General features: G+C 47.0%; 1 protein-coding gene across 3 annotated transcripts in view; it reads right to left on the bottom strand.

The window, feature by feature from the left end:
- Nucleotides 1-2,049: 2,049 nt before the first annotated feature.
- The window catches only part of SLC35F3 (solute carrier family 35 member F3), a 284,430-nt gene continuing 267,410 nt past the window's right edge, over nucleotides 2,050-19,069 (bottom strand). For 2 of the 3 annotated variants that reach the window (XM_033099894.1, XM_033099893.1), the window contains exons 4-8: nucleotides 15,882-16,101; nucleotides 9,493-9,618; nucleotides 7,081-7,273; nucleotides 6,181-6,270; nucleotides 2,050-3,523 (exon numbers count right to left, since the gene is read on the bottom strand). In XM_033099894.1, the coding sequence (XP_032955785.1) occupies nucleotides 3,288-3,523; nucleotides 6,181-6,270; nucleotides 7,081-7,273; nucleotides 9,493-9,618; nucleotides 15,882-16,101 (865 nt within the window). In that variant the 3' untranslated portion in view covers nucleotides 2,050-3,287. The remainder of the gene's footprint in view (nucleotides 3,524-6,180; nucleotides 6,271-7,080; nucleotides 7,274-9,492; nucleotides 9,619-15,881; nucleotides 16,102-19,069) is intronic. The other variant, XM_033099895.1, reaches the window with a different exon arrangement.

The following is a 19,069-nucleotide window of genomic DNA, read 5'->3' on the forward strand; positions in this document are numbered from 1 at the left end:
ATATTGCTGGAAGCTTCTTTCAAGAGAAGTTATTCAAGAGAAATCAGAAATCCCTATTTTACGTGAAACCTCTCAATTTAAAAATGTTGGTTCAAATGCCTTTAAAATGCAGTAAGTGCAGGAATATAAACTGTGCAGCCACTTCAGAAAACGATGCAGATTCCTCAACAAATTAAAAACAAAACTACCATAGGATTCAGCAAGTTTACTCTTGGGTATATGTCTGGAAAAAACAAAATCACTATCTTGGAACGATATCTGCATCCCCATGTTCATTACAGCATTATTTACAATAGCCAAGACATGGAAGCAACCTAAGTGTCCATCGAGAGATGAATAAAGATGTGGGGTGTGTGTGTGTGTGTGTGTGTGTGTGTGTATACACACAATGGGAATTACTCAGTTATAAAAAAAGAATGAAATCTTACCATTTGTGACAACATGGATGGACCTAGAAGGCATTATGCTAAGTGAAATAAGTCAGACAGAGAAAGATAAATACCCTTTGATTTCACTTATATGTGGAATCTAAAAAAGCCAAACTCATAGATACAGAAAACAGATTAGTGGTTGCTGGAGGCAGGGGGTGGGAGTTGAGGGTGGGAAATGTGTGAAGGTGGTCAAAAGGCACAAACTTCTAGTTATAAGATAAATAAGTTATAGAGATGTCATATACAGCATGGCGACTATACTTAACAATACTGTACTGTGTTTTTGAAAGTTGTTAAGAGAGTAAATCTTAAAAGTCACACAAAAAAATTGTAACTGTGTAGTGATGGATGTTAACTAACCTTATTGTGGTGATCATTTTGCAATATATACAAGCATCAAATCATTCTGTTCACACCTTAAACTAATACAATATTATATGTCAATTATATCTCAATGAAACTGGAAAAAAAAACCCTCTTATAAATAATATGGAAAAATGCAACCCAATAAAACAACTATCTAGTCACCTGTGTATATAAAAGACTACTTGGGGCGGCCGGTTAGCTCAGTTGGTTCGAGCAGGATGCTCTTAACAACAAGGTTGTCGGTTCGATCCTCACATGGGCCACTATGAGCTGCGCCCTCCACAACTAGATTGAAACAACTACTACTTGACTTGAAGCTGATGGGTCCTGGAAAAACACACGTAAATAAATAAAAGTTAAAAAAAAAGACACCTTGGTTGTCACCATTTCTCAACGTTTGGCATACCATTTCTTACCTCCTTATTTTTGAAAATGCTATGGATATTGTATGGCAATACCACCAGTTACCCATCATCCCTTGATGGACATTTGGGTTGCTTCCACCTCTTGGCTATTGTGAATGATGCTGCTACGATCATAGGTGTATAACTATCTCTTTGAGTCCCTGCTTTCCATTCTTTTGGGTCTTTATCGTTTTTTATGCCCAATGGGAGACCAAGGTAAATCTGCTTGAGTGCAGGGTTTCCCAAGTTTTTATGTTATGGCTTACAAAGGAAATATTTGCTCACACCCCTTCTCAGAGAACCCGGCCCTTTGCAGCTGTACAGTGAGAGTCATTGGACCTCACAGCCCTTGGCCACAGCTGTTTGGAATATCAATGGAGACGTTACCAAAACTGGGTAAATCAAATTCTCTGTAGGGCTAGAATTAGGTTAGGACACTCAAGGCAGAAGTTAGGTGTGGGAGACGAGAGGGAAGGCCATGTCCATTTAAGGACTGAGCCTGCCACTCTGAGGCAGCTATGAGAGACCAGTGTACGCTAAGCTGTGGAAAGGAGAAGGAACCGGAAACAATGCCCAGAGCCGAGGAGGGACAGGTTCCTGGAGGGAGAAAGAGGACATGGAGTGGCGTGGAAGGAAATGTTGCCTCAAGACTTATTTTCTACGAGGGCTGATTGTTCTGCATTTCATTCTTGTGAAAGTCAAATCTGTCTTTACAAGAAGAATGTTTTGCCCTTGAGGTGGTTGGGTGCAGGAAGGTGGGACTTGTGAAGAGAAAAATGTAAGGCTAACCGGAAAGTCGGAACTAGTGTAGTGGGAACGGAGCCAATGGTCAGCAAGACAGCACTAAATGCTTCTTTTTTAAATAGTTTATTTATCTGTTTGGCCAAACAGGTAATGGAAACTGAGAGTAATAATTTGCTAAAAAGTTCAGGTCATGAATGCCCCTCACCCCTATGAAACGAAAGACTCCAAGGTTACAGAGTGCACCATTGGGTTATGACAACATTTCAAAATAAGGTTTCCATTTCGTATGTAACAATGTAAACTTCAAAAATAGTAAACTCTAACCCCCGTGTCCCTCTTTACAGATCTATCACAGATAGAATTTTCTGGCAGACATAAATTGTGTAAGTAAACAGCCTGGTGCTTAGAAGTTTCATAAAAAGATGTACAGATTCAGTAAATAATTTTCCGGTCTTGGTCATGAAGTAAAAGCAAACAGCAGTTGACCTTCTGCATAGTCTGCCTCGTATGCACGTCACACACCGCGAGCCATGTTCCCTTACCTGGTCACCCGCGCTGTCATTTTTGTACACACACACATATAGTTTTATTTGTTTTTAAAGATTTCTACATCTAAGTTATAAGACGGCGCCAGTGACTTATAATGTCACCTCGCTTCACATAAGTAAAGACGAAAATTCTGTAGAAGGCACTGTGATTTCTCTGGCGCGATCTCACACAGTCACCTGAGAGCAAGCTGGCTGGGGTCAGACAGGACCCTTTCTCCCTCCCATCATCTGGGTCAAGCCTGTCATTCTCCAACTGTCGCCCCCAGTCTAGTCCTAGCGATAGTTTTGCTGCCCATTTGCCTTTTCTGCTTTACTTCTTCACATCCCATCTGTCTATCCATCCAAATTAACTTACAGTTATCTTTTGGTTCATTGAAATCCCTTAAAATTAAGAGTACAGCTCTGGTATAAAACAAAATATGACCTACCATAGCTGAAAAGTAATCACAGTGTGCGATGTAATTTGCTAAGATTCAAAACATTCGCCCTGCCTCGTCAAGAACGCCTGTCACCCAAAGCAACCTAGGCAAGGAGAATTTTAACTTTCTTTACATTCATTGAAAAAAGAGCTGAGAGGTTTTCCTTTTCTCTTTCATGTAGAAGTGGTACCTTAAGTGGAAGGTCTGATGTGAAAAAGAGCAAGCAAATTGGACATGCCAATAAGTCCGTATAACTTACCGCAGGTTACCAAAACTGTACAGGTATGTACACCGTGCCGACTGAGGCTCCCTGTCAGGAATAGACCTCCAAGTCATTAACGCAAGTGTCCCCACATGTTCTAGAGACTGACGTTGTCAGCGGGCAAAGGAAGGGCGGGCTCTTCGGCTCTTGTTCCGAGGTCCGGAGCCCAGGTCCCCGCCGCCCTCCGCTGTCTCCTCCTTCTTCCTCACCTTGAGGCGGGTGAGCAGCTTGACCAACCAGACATCCCACTCCTCGGGCAAGAGCAGGAGGAGGAAGCCCAGGCCGATGATGATGATGGCAATGACCCGGACCCCGTTGAAGACGATCTCACTGGTGTAGTGATCCACCACTGCAGAGACACAGGAACCGGTTACTCAGCGGGAAGCCAGGTGGGGCCTGGGCAGGTGGGTCCTCCAGGGCGGCCACGCGGTCGTCTCCTGGACACAGAACCCTCCTCACCTCGGTTCTGTTCCGGCAGGCAGGGGCTGCCTGTAGCAAATTTCACTTTATAACACTTCTCTGGTAGGCCCTGCACTTGTGTTCACGTCCCCAGACTGACTTTAGTTTAGACACTGATTTGTTATCTACATATAGACATCAAAGTTTAATTGTGGCCACCTCTGGTGGGGCAGCATCATGAAAAAGTTATTGCTTGCTTTATATGTTTGGTACTTTTCATATTTTCTACAATGACATATTTTATTCTTATAATTTAAGAGCGTATTTCACCAAACATGCACATATTATGTCTGGAAGACCAAACTTGAATTGGGTTTTTGAAGGTAATAAATACCAATTGTAGTTCCACCCCAGGATGTTAGTGTGAGGCTCTAATGCCACCTGTGTCATCGCTGACTAAGTTTATTACAGGCCCGTGGGGCTCAGGGCTCATTCCTGACTCACATTTCTGACTCACATCAGGATGAGGAACGGGGTTCATGTCAGTTAATAAAAATCCAGCTCATTATTCTCTTCACAGCCAAAAGATCAAAAGTGCTATGGAGGTCAAGGTTTCTTTTTCCTTTCTTTCTCTTTTCTTAACTAAACCAGACAAAGCCAATTTGCAGCCTGCCTTCTAACACCAAATTGCTTTGTTCTTATATCATTTTGTGAGAAAGGGTTTGCTTTCTTCAGAATGTGTGGCTTTTGAAATCTGAATGGCCGGACCGCTGTCTGTCAGCTCTCCACAAGTGGACGGGGGGAGGGGGCAGGGGGCGGGCGGGGTGCTCTGCTGCCCAGTTTGAGGCTTGGCTCTGTCACACCCCCTTATGTTCCTCCACTTGCCCTGACTCCTTGATGCTCCCTTGGTCTAGAGGGTGGGCAGAGAAAGAGTAAGAGGGGTAAAAGTTAAACCTAAAAAAAAAAAAAACTTTCTTAGTAGCCCTTTTGTGGAGTTTAAGTGCCATTTTTATCCTACTCTAATTCAGAAATACTTTAATTTTTAATATTGGCAGAACATTCTGTTAATTCAACAGATGTGGGTGGTCAGTTAGAGGACACACGGGCTGCTCTGGAGACACACGTCAGGGCACAGCCAGAAGCACTGGCTCTGCTCTGACGCGTTAGCTACCAGCTGACTCCTTTGCTTCTCTTCTCCTTGACAAATGCACGGGAGTCCTTCCTTTGACATATTATTAAACCTCTTCTGTTGCAGGTACGTAAGAAGAAGTGATTCTGATCAGTCTCTAGAAGAGCTGCCTGGAATGTGCCTTCCACACTGAGAACACCGTGTGCCTGTGAAGAGGCGATAAGACGTAGGGCGTGAAGTTGATAAGTTCTTTTGCAGAAGCCTGTGGTGTCTGGAGACTGACAGGCCGGACCACTTCTTACCAAGTGCTCCAGAGGCTCAAGGGCTTTCTGCGTTTTGAAGTGCTGCTCATAGATTATTTCACTTCGTTCTCACATCAACCAAGGTAATAAAGGAGGTACAACCTTCGCTTTTAGGGGAGACAAGCTACGGCCCAGAGAGGTGATGAGTTGGGACCATCGTCCTCCACGTGGGCAGAGGTGGTGCAGGGCCCAAGCCTGTCTCCTGATGCCCAGCCAGGCCTCTTCTTCCATGCGGCCCGGAGGCACTCCAGGAGAGTCCGGGCCAGGTGAGGCATACACAGACCGATGCGATGTACAGATCATGTGGGACAGGAAGAGGGAGGAAACGAACCACCGGAAAAGGCTTAGGAAATGGAGAGCAGCTTTGTTTGTGCTTCCATGAGTACTAGCACCATACTGACCAGGCTAAGGGCTTGCCATTCCCAGGGAAACTAAAGCTCTAATGTCCTGAAAGTGCCAGCACCCAGGGGTAAGTTCTACGGGGACAGTGATTTGCAAACCCTTCTCTGGCTGAGAACAGGTTCGACACAGGAGGTTGGGTGTAAGGCAGGGGAATTCGAAAGGAAAACCTATATTCACACCAGAATGAGCCAGGAAAAGAAAAAGGTGACTGGCAGGTGATGACAATTCTTCAGAAGAGCTGCCGACTGAGTGAGCGGCAAGTACCCTGTGGAAAACAAAGGTCCCCAGTAACTGGGAAAGGGCTCGCTCTCTCTTCAGAGAGGTGGAGAATAACGTTTACGCTTATTCTGTTTATAAACACGTCTCTGCGATGTACCTGTCACACCCTGAGCAAATTTTCTGCCCTAGAAAGTCACTTTACAAAAATGAAAATTTTTTTCTGCCACATGTTTTTCTGTGCGTATTAATACTATTAATAATAGTCATCTCTGGTGCCCACACCAGTAAGAATCGAGATGCCTTTAGACTTTCTGTGTGTTGGTGTGGTAAGTGAAAATCAATCCATTATGGAGAAAAGATTGCGTATATAACGAACATCAACATTTGACCGGAGAGCTTTCTTTTTATACAGAAAGTTAAACATACATTCTACACCAGGCACGGTGAGAATATATGTGAGCGTGTGTGTACACGTATGCATGTGTGTGTTGGTGAGTGTGTGTGTGTGTGTGCATGTGTGTTTACAAGCACATATAGAAAGTCACATAGGCTTACCTGCATTCACAGGTACACTGAGGACGATTCCAAGAGACATCAGAGTGGGGTATGTAACAGCAATTCCAAAATTTAATACAATATTGAATGCTGAAATAAAGAATGAAAAGTGGTGTCACTCATGACCGACCCTGGACTGTACCTCCTCCGTGGTCCATCTGACTCCAGCCCCCCTGCCCTTTGCTCTGACTCAGTGAACGTGGGGTTCCTGCAAGGGCTCCAGGACTTGGGGATGAAGGACAGACATCCTGAAGACTCAGCTCTCCTCTCCTCCCTGAGCTTTGAAGGAGGGAAAATAAATTCGGAAAAGGTAGCCAGTGAGAAGGCACTAGAAAAGGACAGGGCCTCCTACTCATCCTAGTAACTTTTCTTTCCTCTGTTGCCAGTGACAATTCTGGGCTGACAGTGGGATTTGCACTTTTCCATGGAAACTGGGTGAGCACCTCCTAGGCTGCCTTTCTGCCTCGGACCAGCCTTATATCAATTAAGGTGATAACGATGACATTGCTAACGATATCTGATAACATTTATTGAACGCTGACACTGATCAGGCAACGTTTTAGAGCTCGGCACCTACAGTTTCCCGGCTTCTCACCAGCCCCCGAGTGTGCTGTCATCAGTAGGTAACACACAGCCTCTGGGACGTTGGGTCACTACTCAGAGCAGCGGTACCACAGCCACCACTGCAGCAACTGTGGTTCTGGAGTTGCAATGCATTGTCATGGCCACAAAGCCTTTCCTTTGTGAAACACGACGATGTTGAGAAGCACGGGGAAGGTAAGGATCAAAGGAGACTGCTTTCCAGCTGCAGGGCACAGGTTTCCAAAGGTACCCAGGAACTGCACCGTCCTGCTCCTTGGTCACTGCTTCTGGGAGTTCTGACGAGCGAGGGCCACTTACTCAATAAGAGGACTGAAAATCCACAAAGGTTTCCCCATGGAATGTCATTGAAAGAGCTCCAGTATTCCACTTTGGTAAAGTAGAGGATGACAGGAATACAGGTGATGAAGAGGACGTTAAACACACCGAGAATGGACAAAAATAAGGCGGCTTCCCCAAACTTTGCACTGCCCAGGAGGAGCTTGAATAGAACCTGCAGAGGAAGAGGCGGGGAGATGAAGCAGTGCAGTCGGTAAAGCTGGGCTGGACCACAGCACCGGCAGCCACGTGACAGGTGGATCCCACCTACTAAGCTAGGCCTCCAGGGGAGGGCGGGGAATCTGACCTATGCCCCTGTCCAAAGTTCAGTGACATCACGAGGGACAGTTACTCTCGAGCCACATAGGCATCGGCAGGAACCATGGGTTCACACGGGACTTGATTTGTGTGTCGTATTCATGACACCGTAACCTCCCGTCAGAGTGTTTGCAGGGGAGGCAGCCACACAAATTGGAAATACCTGCCATGAGTTGTAACAACTGTGTACAGTGCCAGCTGGGTACTGGACTAATGGGGGAGGGAAAATCACTGCATAAAACATATAAATGTTTAATCTCTATGCTGTACACCCAACACTAATATAAAATAATACTGAATGCCAACTATAACCAAAAAAAATAATTGAAAAAAAAAAAGAAAGAATCTGCCATGACGACACAGTCCTCTCAGAGAGCCTTCTCAGGGAGCTCCAACCTTCTACTCCACGTTTTGAAAGCCACTGCCCCCAAGAAAAAGGGCTCTGGTTGCCAGGACATTTTCTGTAAGTGGAAAGTGGATGGATTATCACAGCTTGTCTCTGCTCTGTCCCCCCACGCACATCACAGAAACAGCATGGGTTGTAGTGGAAGGAACCCGACTTTGGTTTCTGGCCCCTGTTCTTGCTTGTATATATTTGAATTACATGAAAGGCCAGAAGGAGAGGGACAAATGTGACTGGAGTGGCCGGGAAGCTGAACTCACAGAGGCAGCAGGCCCCCGACCGGCCCCTGTGGTTAGTGAACTACTGACAGTTAGGGAACTGGTGGTCTGATTTGAGTGTCTGCATGGTTGTCCCTCCTCCTTTTCCCCTTCTTCCTCCCTCAGCCATTTCACAGCTCTTTGTGGCTAGAGAGTAACGGTCCGTCGTGATGTCACTGAGCTTTGGACAGCGAGCACAGGTATTTCTGGGACTATGTTCAGGAAGCATGGAAAGGGAAATAAATTGCTTTCAGCCTTCCACCTACTGGGCCCTCTGGATAAAGACCAGGCAGTGGAGGAGATGGAAATAAACTTCTAAGCAGAATATCTGTGTTCACTGTGGATTGTGTTTCTACACGCTCTCGGCTTCTCATCAGCATGCAGCCAACTGGGTAGAGCAGAGTGTGGTCTTAATATTTTCCACATTTGCATAGTGGCTTTGAAGCCTCAGAATGGTGCTAGACCATCACATCCTCTGGGTGAGACGTGTTCCAGAGAAGGAAGATGGTGTGTGTGTCTCTCTCTGTGGGAAATGAGGACAGGGAATAAGAAGGTACAGTTATTTCACTTCCCGAAACCAAAAAACTGGGCCAAAACGCCTTTTCTTGTAACTTTCTATAGTACTTCATTGTTTCTGTTCTACTGTCTGGATCCACAGAGGGCCAATAAATCTCAACACTAAAAATCTCATTTCTCTCTGAATCCTCCAGTCAGGTTTCCAACTTGGAGACCAGAACATATCAGCATTCTCCCCTCTGGCTCTAGACAGGAGAGAGGAAGGGAGGGAGGTGTGAATGAGTAGGGCAGCAACCGAGTGAAGAGTCAGAGTGTGGCATAAAAAATCATCTCGCCCAGACTTGCCCTTGGGACATCCTTTCCAATGGTTCCCAACATTTTGCCAGAAACATTTTCTAGTCCCCATGACACAGTAGTTGCGCTTTGATGTAATCAGCCTACAGGCACCTCTTGAAATGTATATGGATTCATGCTGAGTACTGGCGGCTCCAAAAACCATGTGATAAAAGATTTAATTGACAAACCGGCACCAGATATTCAAATCTTCCTGTCCATCTGGTGGGTAATTATCTGACCAAAACTGAGCCCGCCATTTAGGGCCCCTGACCCTTCTCCAGTCCTTGCCAAATAGTGAAATCACTAATCTGACTGTCAATCCACTGTCACACCCTTTTTTATGCCAAATGCTGCAAGTGTTTGGCCACTGATGGAAAGTTCTAGAGAACTAAAGCCAAAGGCAGCTGCATGTATTGTGGGGAATCTCAGTTTGCCTAACTCACAGTGAGAACAACTGCTCCTCTGAAAGGACAGGCACCATCCAAGTTCCCCAAGGTGACGGGCCAGCCGTGCTGCGTCCAGCTGTGCTCGTCCAGAGAGCAGAGAGCCCGCGCCCGGGCTTACCTTGTAGAGAGCAGACATGGATGCGGAGCCCACGACCAGGGCTATGCCGATGACGGAGTGGCTGTGGAAGCCGTCCGCGTAGGTCATCATCACGATCCCAGCGATGGCAAGGATGGCCGCCACAATCTGGACGGAAGGAAGGAAATGGCCATCAGGGAGCTGGTGGGCATCGGATGGGCCAGCAAGGTAGAAATGTTCGCGAGAGCTCAGTAATGTGAGAGGAGAGTGGGGTCTTCTTTTCAGTCCTTTGGAGAACAGTAAGCAAAGGCTGCTCCCACCTACATGTTTGTTCCTGCTTAGAGAGGGACAATTAGCAAAGCCTCGTACGGCCGAAGAACCAAAAAGGGGTGGCAGCAAGGAAGGGCACCGTGGCTTAGCATCACATGGTGGCTGGTCACCCTAATTCTCAGAAACTTGAGAAGGAGGTGGCCATACTCCTAATGATGGTAGTTTGGTCATGACGGGACCTGGTAGACAAGGGCTGGACAGCACCTGGCAATTATCACTCAGCTCCTTCCAACCTCTGCAACACCTCACATGATCCTGCTTTTATGTATTTCATATCTCAACAGCCAGGGCACAGTGAGGACCGCTGCGCTAAGCCCCATTGTGCACACCAGCGGGAGGACAGAGTGTGTGTCACCCGCCCCTCAGGGCCACAGACCGTGTCCTAACCCTGGAGGTACAGTTCTTTTTCTTAGCTGCTGCTGGGCTCTTGCCACAGCCCCCCACAATCCTTCTCTTGTCCAGATGCAACTTCCCAAGTTCAATGGGAGTGCCAGGGAGATGCACACATTACCACTGTGCAAAGAAAGCTATCGGCTGTTGGCATGCACGGGTACGTGCTGGGGATACCATTGCCCAAACAACAAACGTGTTAGCTCGGAGCCTATGTACCCGTTCTAATCTGAGGGGTTCATGGAGCTACATCAGTGTCGCTGGGACCAGGGGAGCGGGTGCTGTAGTAGAGCATGGGAAGGGCAGAACAAATGTGTGCAATACATGTTTCTACTCCTGGACCGATGGAGTGTTCTATCTATGGATCCTTCAGAAGCGACCTCGGCTACCTACAACATCAGATGGCTAACATTCACTGTTGGTCCCAGGAATAGTGTTTTCTATGTATTTTCTCATTTAATCCTCAAGATAGGTAGATATTATCATTCACTTCATTTTATAGACATGAAAACAGGCTCAGAGAAGTTAAGTAACTTGCCCAAAGTCACAGAGCAGGGAGACAAATTTCAGGTCTGTTTGTTTGCAAAGTCAGCCTTTATATATGTAAATAGGAAAGTACCATTCACATAATAAGCCACTGCGAACTGTACGGCTGAGATTTGAATTGAGGTTTCTTTCGTGGTTTAAATGTCTAAGTTTTTGGTCAGCAAATACGAATGCATGTCACCCAGTGTGACTTACATGCTTCTTCCAGTGTATTCCTCCTGCAGGGATCTCACATAATGATACACCCACCCACCACGCCGAGGCCCCAGAGAGAGCAGGTGGTCGGTCGCACTTACTAGGGAGGCCCTAACCTGTCTGCTGTCCTTCCTGCTTAGTGATCCACCTGTACTCAGCAGCATCCTTCTTCCTCACACGATGAACGGGTTTCACGTTCAAATGCTGTGTGTACTGTGTACTACTGTTCATCAGGACCAAGAAACAGATAGCAAGACAATGAGCGATTTTCCCCAAGAGAGCAAGAAAGGACGAGTGAGGAAGCAGGCAGGGCAAGCGCCGATGTCTGCTCCAGATGACACAAGTCCTGCAGAGACGCTGCTCGGACGGTTCAGTCTGGCGAGGCATCAGCCGTCAACAGAGAGAAAAAGCATCAGGAAAAGAAGAGACAGACAAACGGAGGGAAGAAAGTTCCTAAATTTCAGATGACTCGGTGGCTTTCCAAACGTCCCTGAGTCTTTCCACACTTAGGGCTGAAGTTTGAGGAAATGAAGGAGAAGAAGGGTTATTTTTTCCTGGAGTTCTTTCTACAACGCAGACTTCCAACCTCTTCTCCTCCCTTCTCTACTGATTCAATAACAAACAACTACCGGTAAAAGCTCCTGCCTGAGCCGTGCTGTACCCAAGACCTGAGGGAAGGGGCAAGAAACAGAGAGTGCGGGTGACCACTGGCCTTCCGGCCAACATCTGAGGAGACCAGTCCCTGCGAGCTCATTCTGACAGGTGGCACCGAAGGACAGTGACGCCCATTTCATGCCTTGCGGGGTGGGGGAGGGGGTGTTCCAGCCACAAGTCACAGGATTGACCAATCGGCTGGGGGGCAGCTATTCTCTGGGCATCGGCAGCCCTGTTGGGACCCCAGCCCTGAGGGTGAGCTGGCAGCTCGACCTCACTCTCAGTACCCCTAGGAGCAGAGCAGAGTTGAAATGTACCCTACGGGTTTGCGGGGCACAGCCTGAGGGGCCCTCCTGAAGCCTGACATTCCTTTGATGATGCCAGTCTATCTTTAAAAAATAAGTGTGTAGTTTACATTTTACACCGTAATTTATCTGGGGTTCCCGCACTAAGATGAGCTCTCCAGGAAGGCCGGTCACACTCGTCCTGTGGTTCCACATGTCCCTCACCGTCTAGATCTGGGCATCCCTAGGTCTGAGGAAGAAGTAAAGACAAGGGACTTGCCTGTTGCTCCCACCAGCCCACTGAACTCTCCTAAAAGAAGGCCTCAGGGATCCAGACAGAGGGGAACAGCGGCATTGAGACCAAGAGGTGAGAGCGGCTGTCTCTACTTCAGCTGGGGAGAAATTAGCTGGAGAGGAGGAGGAAACAGCGGCGTGGGAGACGCTCCGGCCAGCGTGTTGCCATTTAACCTCGCAGTGGTGGCCTCACCTGGTGTGGGGCTCCACCACCACACCCTGCCCGTCCCTGGGGCTGGGATTCGGAGCCCCAGTGACTCAGCGTACACCGCGTCCCCCCATGGCAGGCTCCCTGTCAGATGGTAGGCTGCGTGGGGAGGGGAGCCAAGCCCCCGAGCGCCGAGGAGGGAACAAGGACGTTGGGGGCAGCGCTCAGCGATGTCTGGTCACCTCCCCGACTAGCGCAGCTCCCTACTCTTGCTAAACATGTGACAGGCTGCACAGAGACCCATTTGTGACACAGTTTTGGAAAATGAAAAAGGGAAAGAACAGACTTATTTTTAAATACACTTCCCTTAACACTTTTCCCTCCCAACTCTTAGACTGTTCTTACCAACTCAAAGAATATTAGCATTTGGAGGGAATTTGGAGATCCTCTAGTTCGTCCCTCTTATTTCAGAGACTGGAAAAGGGCTGTGCTATGCTTGGTGGCAGGGAACAGCCTCCCTAACAAAAGGGACTCAGGATCAGAAGCTGGAGTTAGGGTACAAGGGCGGCCCCTGTGAAATACCGAACATCAGCTGAAATCTGACTGAGATCGAATGGGTCCTCGAAAAAGCCCAGGTCCCAGGACTGTGGTGCTGGGGTCCAAGGGCCACGTGGATGACCTCTATGTTGTCTTCTCACTCCTTCATCAGTCCCTCCTGCTTTGAAAGCCCGAGCTGTAGTGGACAGTTACGGACAGTCATGGAATGGCCAGACATCCATTTCCGTTTCCCCTGCTATGTGGGCTGAGGAGAGGCCCACCCAGTCACCTCTTTCTTCATCCAGCTGCTGACCACAGCTGGGTGGGCTTCGGCTTTAGGAAGGGCCGTACCTCATGGCCCACAGTCCTACTTGCTCTAATTCTGATGCTGCTTTTGCTACACAAAAGTGCTTCCCTAAATGCTGGTCAGTTTCTGAGTCTGTCAACATAAGAATTAAATCAGGCTGATCCATCTAACTCCTCTAATTGAGACAAAGATAACACTTATGGAGTTTTATGGGCTCGACACGCATCATCCTACTTTATTCTCACATCTGTTCTAGGAGGTGAGTACTAATAGTCTATTTTGAAATGAGGTAACTGAGGCTCAGAGACATTAAGTAACTCGAGGTCCAACAGCTTTTTGAGTGGAGCCAAGACTCAAACTTGACTCTAGACTAGAACACCTCCCCCCCCCCAGTTGTGCTAGAACCTCTGCATCTGAAGAGCCAGGAAACATGAAAAGCATGTCTAAGCACAGTCGCAAGGTGACACAAGGGGCCAGCTCGGGCTCCTTTCAAGTCACCTCTGGGGCCATAAATGCCGGGACTGCCCAAGCCTCGCAAGACGCATTTGCTTCTTTCTGGTCAGTCCGCGTGACCTGGACCTGGTGATGCTTTCCAGGAACTGTAGCCCTTGTGACCTGAGGGCTGATAATGGATCTAAGACAGGGATTAACTGTCTTAATGACACAAGTCTCGCTGCAGTCTGTTCCACAAACACCGTGCTCAGGCTCCATCGTGCTCTCCATGTCTGATGACTTGAGCTTGCGCGTTCAGCCCTCCAGGACAGGGGGCAGTGTTAGTTCCCACCCTTGGAGATCACTCAGTGGAAGGTGCTAGCTCACCCAGCACCTGAGAGAAGCCTAAGAGAACCTGTGTGCATTAGAGATGGTATAACTCTCCATCTGCTTATCAGGCGGAAACTTCCAGACCCTCTGGCCAGCTGCTGGTATCTCACAGACTTTGCTAGCTCTCTGAACTCTTGAAAATGAGAAGAGGGAAGGCCACCACAACTGAGAGTGGGAAGCTCTTAAATGACAGGTCAAATGGAGGGATGGTTATTAGAGACCAAAATTCCATCCCAACACTGGCTCCTTAGACCTTTGTTCCAGTGCTGGAACAAAACTCTGTCCAGTCTTCAGCAGTCAGCACAGATCAAACTGACCAAGTGGCCAGGATGGCTGGCCTGGAGCAGTTCAAGGATGTTAGGGAAAAACACTCTTAGCCACGAATAGCGACAAAGGAAAGATCTGGGGGAGCCATGATGTTCTCTACGCATCTAGGAGGGCTTCAAGTATTTTTGCACCTCCTGCTCTTAACCACAGAGATTTTGTGGTTTTTTTTCTGCTCACATGCAGAATTAACCTTGAAGCTTCTCTTCCCAACAACAGGGTCTCATTTGGAATTTGGTTTGAACATCAGAATCACGCCAGGAAGTTCCATGAATTCCTTTGATTCTTTGCATCAAAATAAAGTCACGAAGGGCACGAGAGAGAGCGGTGGCAATGGTCGAGAACCCTGCATGGTTGGTGCCCAGCAGGCAGGCTGTCTGGATTACCCCCGGAAGTTCCTGCGTCCTTTGTGAATATGCATCAGATCATTTACTTGCAGAGAGCTTTTCCGGGCAGCAGTTTCTATTCCAAAATTAACACTAAGCCTCAAAACAAAATTCCCCCCCACTGCAAGCTAAAAATGCAGCTCAGCAGTTGACTCATGTCCTCACTGGTGTCTGAGGTGGGTGTAAATCTGCCACTAGGTGATGTCACTCTTCCCAGGACACTGAGGGAAGGACACAGTAGAGGGAGGGCCTGGAGTCGGCCCCTTGCCGGGAGCCAGCATGGTTTGCTCTACCAGGACTGCCCATCCAAAGGGCTCTTCGCTTCCTGGCCAGAGGACAGGAAGGACTGAGACGCGCTCTGACTACAAGAGAATAGCCGTGTGGTGGAATCTTTTTGTCCTTGTTTGTGTCTAGGTGATGATGGGGCAGTAGCAGCTCCTGGCCACCAGAGGGAGACAAGCAGAAGCCACCAGGTTCTGCCAACACTAAATGTCCCCTGGTCCTTTTATTCAGGGCGAGTCCCTCTACAGTTCAGCTGATATTTCAAAGTGCATTTATAATATTTCATACAACTGTGATGAAATCCGACTAGCTACATCTGACCCAATTTTAATGGAATTCACTAAGTCTTGGTTGTAATAAGAGATAATTCAAGGGGGATAATTTCACTCCTCCTTTCTCTGGGACATGAAGGAAGTGAAACCGTCCCTCCATAGTTTGGATTTAGCACAAGTGTGCCTGGCCCACTTCGTCTTTGTACACATGGTCCAGAAGAAGGCTGCCAGGACTGCACCTGTGGATGTAGGACGACCCTCTGGCTTTTGGATACAACCTGCGCAGAGAGTGACAGTGTTTGCACAGCTTCAGGCTGCAGGGCACGACTGCTCATGAGAGAGGCATGAGCATGCAGAAAGGGGAGCACGTCACCGTCCCCAGACTGGGTCCTCGACTGGCACACACTTTAGGGAATGCTTGTTGACATGCTTGAAATGAAAGGTGCTTTAATGAATGCTTGTCTAGTATGGTTTGCAAGCAAGAAGGTTTGCAAGGCACACCAAGAACCGGGCCCTCTGCCGGGCTCCTTTTCTGCTGCAAATCAGAAGGAAAGTGGTCAGCAGCTTCGGCTTATGGTCCAGTGCATGGAGCTAAGCAAGCCAATGGGCAGGTTTTGGTTGACATGAGTGAGGGAGGAAGACAGAGAATAAGGGACTTACCCTCACTCCCATGAACCTGTCCCTGAGAACGATCCATGAGAGCAAGAACACAAAAGCTTTGTTGCAGCAGAAGAGCACGGAGACGTCCGTAGTGTTTATTTTCTTTATTGCATGTAAGTACAGGTAGTTTGTGAGTGTCCAAAGAACACCAAAAGGGGCTGCCTTGGTAAAAAACACCTTCAAAGTCAAGCCATTGTCTCCAAAAAATCGACAGCATTCCCTAAAACAGGAAAAAACGCAGTGTTATTATATTTGTGGGTTGAGACAGACCATTCCTATACCCACTTTTTTTTTTTAAACAACTATAGGTAGGGGTGGGATTGTTTTCTTTATCACTATTATTTGTAAACATCTTTCTATTAAAACTCTTCAACCTATTGCTGTAGTCCACTGAGGAAAATGTTGCACAGGAATCTAATGTCATGATTATCCCTTCTGCGCATGTTAGGTTTGGAAGTGATGGTTCCAGGCGAAGGTAATTCTGGGATCACCTGATCTAAAGAGAGCCCAGGGCACTAGCTGAGGCAGCTGTCACTTGCTTAGAAAAAGAAAGACGTCACCAGACACATTTTTTTTGAGGGGGAGGGTAGATACTTGAAGAAAAATCATTGAAACATATTTTTTAAAAATTCGCCCCAAACTGGATTGTCTCCATGATCAGGTGGGCAGTCTTTCCGTGGGTACATCAACACATGTTGGATACGGTACAAATTGAATTAACTATCTCTACATTTTCTCCATGAGGCCATTTTTAGAGTTCATTTTTTTCTACCATGTGGAAGTTCTCGTCTCCACGCCATCTAAGAGACTAGCAGAAGGAAAGAGCAGATCCAAGAATTCAGCAACCTGAGAGTGGGACGAGGAAACACCTGTAGAAGAAAGGGTTTCAATGCCATCCTAGATTCTAGGGGCAGGACCACTGATATTTCAAAAACCACTTACGAAAAATAGCGTCAACTCTCCACGCACAGAAGATGGTAGCAGAGCATGGGGAGAACTCTGAGAGGGGCTCGATCCCAGACAGCTGCCCGCTGCCTTGATTCATGGAGAGAAGACCATTGCTCTGCTGGGCTTACAAGCCAGGCGAGGAGATGGCTGAGCGAGGACTCAGCGTTCTGACAGCCATCACCATCCAGGCTCACAGACAGGGCCCAGCGCAGCTGACGGACCAGTGAGCGAGGACAGGAGTTGGCGAAAGAAAAGCTACACTAACTAGAACAAGCCAGGTGTACTGGGCTGGGGGAACAGCTGGGGGAACACCTGGGCCTGTGCCACTTAATATTAAAATGTAGCAGTCAAGGAGGAAAATTAAAAACAGGAGTCAGAGGGGATTTGGTGTGAGTTTTAATTTAATTTTGTTTGTTCTTACTATCATGCTAAGATGATATCTGCCTTTGTTCATTACTTCACTACGGGATATCCACAGAACGAACAGAAAACTCATCACCTACCACTGAACGCAGAGTCCTGTGTTGCTTCTAAATAAACCAGTACCAGGTAAAACATTTGAATTAGTAAATTTACCATGAAACCAATTCAACGGAATTGATTCCAGTTTGGCTTTATACAGATGAAACTCTCCTCTAACTAACGGTTTGATATTTATGTTTGCCGCATAATTTTCATACAATATTTCAGCTGCATTTTCTATGGGGTCTTCTCAAGCCCCAATTCACAGAACAGTTTTCTTTTCCCCCAGGAACAGTGACTAGGGACAGCTGCCTTCCTGCTTGTGATTACGGTGGCTATAAAGTGATGCTGGTCCCTTGAGTATAATCAACAAGAAACACAAGAATTCTCTCCTGCCACTGATGTCAACCTATTTCATCTATACTTAGAGGTTACCCTTCCTAAGGGAACACAATGCAAGTAGGATTTCCAAGTTGCCTCTGATTCGCTATTATAAAAAAATTGTTCACGCTGTGATAGGGGCCATCCAAAGTAAATCAGGCCACTTATGTCCTCTCTTGAGAACCTACAATGGATTCCTCCAAAGTGTGATGGTTCTAGATGTGGCGGGGAAAGGCTGGGGTACAGACACGTCTGGGTATTGATGGCCCAAGTTGCTGACTGGAAATGGAGAGGGGTGTGGGAATCCACCCTGGAGACGGAACAGGCAAGCTACTCAGGCCCAGTAAAGCTCTGTTGGTCCTTTGAGGACTCATGACCAGGAGGTTACAGCTCAGTTGGGTGGATCTTGCTTCTAATGAGTTCAAGATGATTGGCCGTTGGGCCAGTGAGCCTTGTTTTAAGACCAAAGACTGTGCACTAATCCATGGCAGCTGGCTTGCTCACATGTACCCTTGATGGCAAAGGGAACCCAAGAGAGATGATGAATATAAATCCATTTCTGCCAGAGACCTCTTCTTGGTACACAGAGAAGAAGTAGAGTAGATGTGCTCTTGAATGATCTCCACTTAACCAACATGACAGTCTAATGCCCTTCATTCTTTGGCAGGCTAACAGCCGAGGCTCACAGGCGACTCTCCAGCATGCCCAAGTCTTTTGGTTCTTACCAACTGAGTCATGTGTTGGCCAAGATTTAGATGTATTTGTCTCCAATCCTACTTGTGCCAATGGCTCTGAGTAATTTCAATTGCATAATTCAATTGAATATTTCCTAAACCAATGAAATACGAGTGAGAAAAGAGAGTTGTTTTTCTATCAAATCTAATTGAGTGCTTCAAAGAAGATTCAATAAAAGCAAGTCACTACAATATTGCTACTGAATTATGTAAGAATGAAAAAGAAACACTGAAAAGACAGGAAAAATGATAACAATCTGTAATCTCTACATTCACATTATTTGACAGATCGCTTTCTTGGTATTCTTTAAAGAACCCTGACTGGGATAGCCTGGCTTGATGGCATTAGGATGGTTTGTCATTTAATTCTAATCAAGACATGTTTATCACTTGTTACATTCACAATTCTAAACAAGGCACTGCGACTGGTATAGAACAAGTAAACAGTGTCTGCTCTTGAGCAAGTTTAAGTACAATCACATATGAGGCAGTATGGAGCTGTAGAATTCCCAGCTGGTGGAGAGAGTGGGCTGATTGGAGACCTAATAAAAAGTATGGATCTGAGTTGAACCTTGAAGGGGAGGTAGAATTTATAGAGTTGGGGGAGAAAGATTACCCTTGGGGGGATAAGAGAAGTGACGTATCCATGAAACAAGAACAGAT

The sequence above is a fragment of the Rhinolophus ferrumequinum genome, chromosome 27, assembly GCF_004115265.2.
Source record: "Rhinolophus ferrumequinum isolate MPI-CBG mRhiFer1 chromosome 27, mRhiFer1_v1.p, whole genome shotgun sequence".
Taxonomy (NCBI): domain Eukaryota; kingdom Metazoa; phylum Chordata; class Mammalia; order Chiroptera; family Rhinolophidae; genus Rhinolophus; species Rhinolophus ferrumequinum.